This window comes from Penaeus chinensis, chromosome 15 (genome assembly GCF_019202785.1).
Source record: "Penaeus chinensis breed Huanghai No. 1 chromosome 15, ASM1920278v2, whole genome shotgun sequence".
Classification (NCBI taxonomy): domain Eukaryota; kingdom Metazoa; phylum Arthropoda; class Malacostraca; order Decapoda; family Penaeidae; genus Penaeus; species Penaeus chinensis.
In genome coordinates this window covers 7,324,797-7,327,296 of record NC_061833.1, presented here as the reverse complement: position 1 = coordinate 7,327,296, position 2,500 = coordinate 7,324,797, and the positions used below count along the sequence as shown (strand labels likewise).

Genomic DNA, 2,500 nt, shown 5'->3' with positions numbered 1-2,500 from the left:
TAATATTCTACAGTCAATATAATATTCTGAATTGGAATGAACTAATTGTAAAAGGATGCAAACAAAATCCAGTGAGATGCAAACAGAATCCAGTGACATATGAGATTCTTTCACCAGGACTTGGCAGATTATACTATTATGCTAATTAAACTCCTACAGTCCTATTTGCTACAACTTTAGGAAACTGGACAATGTGCAGAGAGTCCAATTTGCTACAATAGTGAAAAGGCTGTCAAAAACTGGTTGTCTTTTTTTTTCTGTGACTTTTTTGTTATGAATGAGACACTATCATATGTGCTAAGTCAGCACCACCCACAATATTACCCTTTCACTCTGATTCCCCTGTAGGTCCTCCTCTCCCTGAGCTAATCAACAGCTGTGTTTTCCAGCCTCTATCTCCTTGTGAATGAAACATGGCAAGTGTGCAGTTGTGATTCTGGTAATCCATGGCATATTTAATCCAGCTGAACCCCCAATCTCATCCTCTCCCATAATTGCCCTCCACACATCATATAATTATTCATCACATCTTTTAACTATCTATACTTCTGGACACTCATCAATGCATCTAGATACATATTTAATTTTTTCATATTTCTTAGATCTTTTATTTGCACATGGAGAGTAATCTATCCTGATTTTCATATGTATTTGATGGATAATTTTGTGCTCTATCGACATTATACGTATCTGATGTGTGGCTATGAAACAAAATTACTGAAACAAAATACCAAGCTTGCAGCTGGGAGGAGAAACAAGGGTTGTGGTTCTTTGGTGCTAAACAACAGGACCATTAGGACAAATGGAAGAGAGCTAGTTCTTAATTTTATCCTTTGAGACATAGACAAGGATCACGTTTAAAATAAAACTATCATGAGTGAAAAAATTTACAATGGATACAGTTGACTTACCTAAAGCATATACTCCATAATCACCACCAGTCACATCTTTGGGTAGGGTTCTTACATATCCTCGCAGCTCATCTGGGTTATAATTCTGTGACACATGAGTCGTTGCTTGGACACATCCATCAGATTCCAAGTCTCCTCCACAACATGAGTAGCGAGTCTCAAGTCCTGAGTAACCTCTGCGCTTGTATGCACGTCCCCAGTGATACACACAAGGCCCTGTTGTTGTGGGGAAACCCCATTTGTCTACTTTATATAACACTGAGCACCGATCACAGTAACGCTCAATAGCACTTGGACTGAGTTTTTTTCGTGTGTCTCTCTGGAAGGTGTCAAATGGAAGGTAATGTAAGTTATTTAAACATCAAGATTATCACAGATTATAAAACTATTTGTTATCAAGCAGGGAAATAGGAGCTGAGATTTCTCTTTTCATTAACTAATGATAAATCAATCCCTTGGATCCAGGTGCTTTATGGCAATCACATGGCCTAAAATATGAGCACTATGCTTGTGTGAGCAGCCATTCTGCTGGGTACATGGCTTATAGACTGGGCACTTGCGTGTGGTGACAATACTCTATACCTCCCCTTTGCAATGTTATTTTCTCTTTTTATGCACAAATGTTTTTAGCTTTTTTGCCATTTTCCAATGTCCATATTTGTCATTTTATTTGCTTTATACAGATGGTAATAGACTGCTTTACTTGCACAGAGTCTTCACTCTAGGTAGTCTCTAACAATAAATAACATTTTATTACTTCTGTAATTTTTTTTTTTTTCAATCTTTAATTTTCTGTAATGCAACCTGTGCTGCTGGCCATGGCATCCTCCCTGGAGCCAGTGCTCTTTCAGTCATGGCTCTTGGAACTATGTTCCACACTAATTTTTTGAAGGAAATAATGCAAAAGCTCCTTTCTAAATGGCAAATTAGTCAATCACCTTCCAAGAGGTTTGTGCACATAAGGCGAGTCTTTCCTGTCACCCTGGTCTTCAGTTGAAATGGCTATCACAGCCCACAGCCAAATTTTCACACATTCACGTCCCTTGCCCCTCAACCCAAAATTTTTCATAATGTGATGGTCAAGTCAACCGGATCGAAGGGGTGAAATAATAAAGTTTGATTCTCATATCTACATCCCTGTCACATAAAAAGAAAAAGACCTAACAGATCTCTTTAAATGAAAAGCATTCATACCACTGCAACGATGGCTTTCCCCTTTTCATCTGGGTCGGGGAGTGGGTAACCATTCTCGCGCAGCTGTTCCTCAGTGAGTAAGTATTTCTTCATTAGTTTGTAGAAGTTTAAACCTGAGAGAAAGGAGGAGTTTTACATCAAATGCTTCATAAACTTATGAATTACAGGAAAGATATGAACACTCATACCTCTTTTTATAAAATTAATGGGACAGATGCACTTGACATTGGTGAGGATTAGATGAATATTATATGTTTAAATATCACTGCTGTATTTAAAGTAATTAAAGTCACCAACCTGTCAATTTATTAAATAATTATCATCATTAAATTATCAATTTATTTATCTTCACCAACCTATGAACTAAATCTTTGGTTAAAAAATAAAAGAAAAGT

General features: G+C 37.1%; 1 protein-coding gene across 1 annotated transcript in view; it reads right to left on the bottom strand.

Annotated features, from left to right (window-relative positions):
* Positions 1-2,500, bottom strand: part of LOC125032675 (transcriptional regulator ATRX-like) — a 26,281-nt gene that overhangs the window by 9,095 nt on the left and 14,686 nt on the right. The window contains 2 exon segments of the mRNA XM_047623930.1: positions 912-1,230; positions 2,106-2,218. Coding sequence (XP_047479886.1) covers positions 912-1,230; positions 2,106-2,218 — 432 coding nt within the window.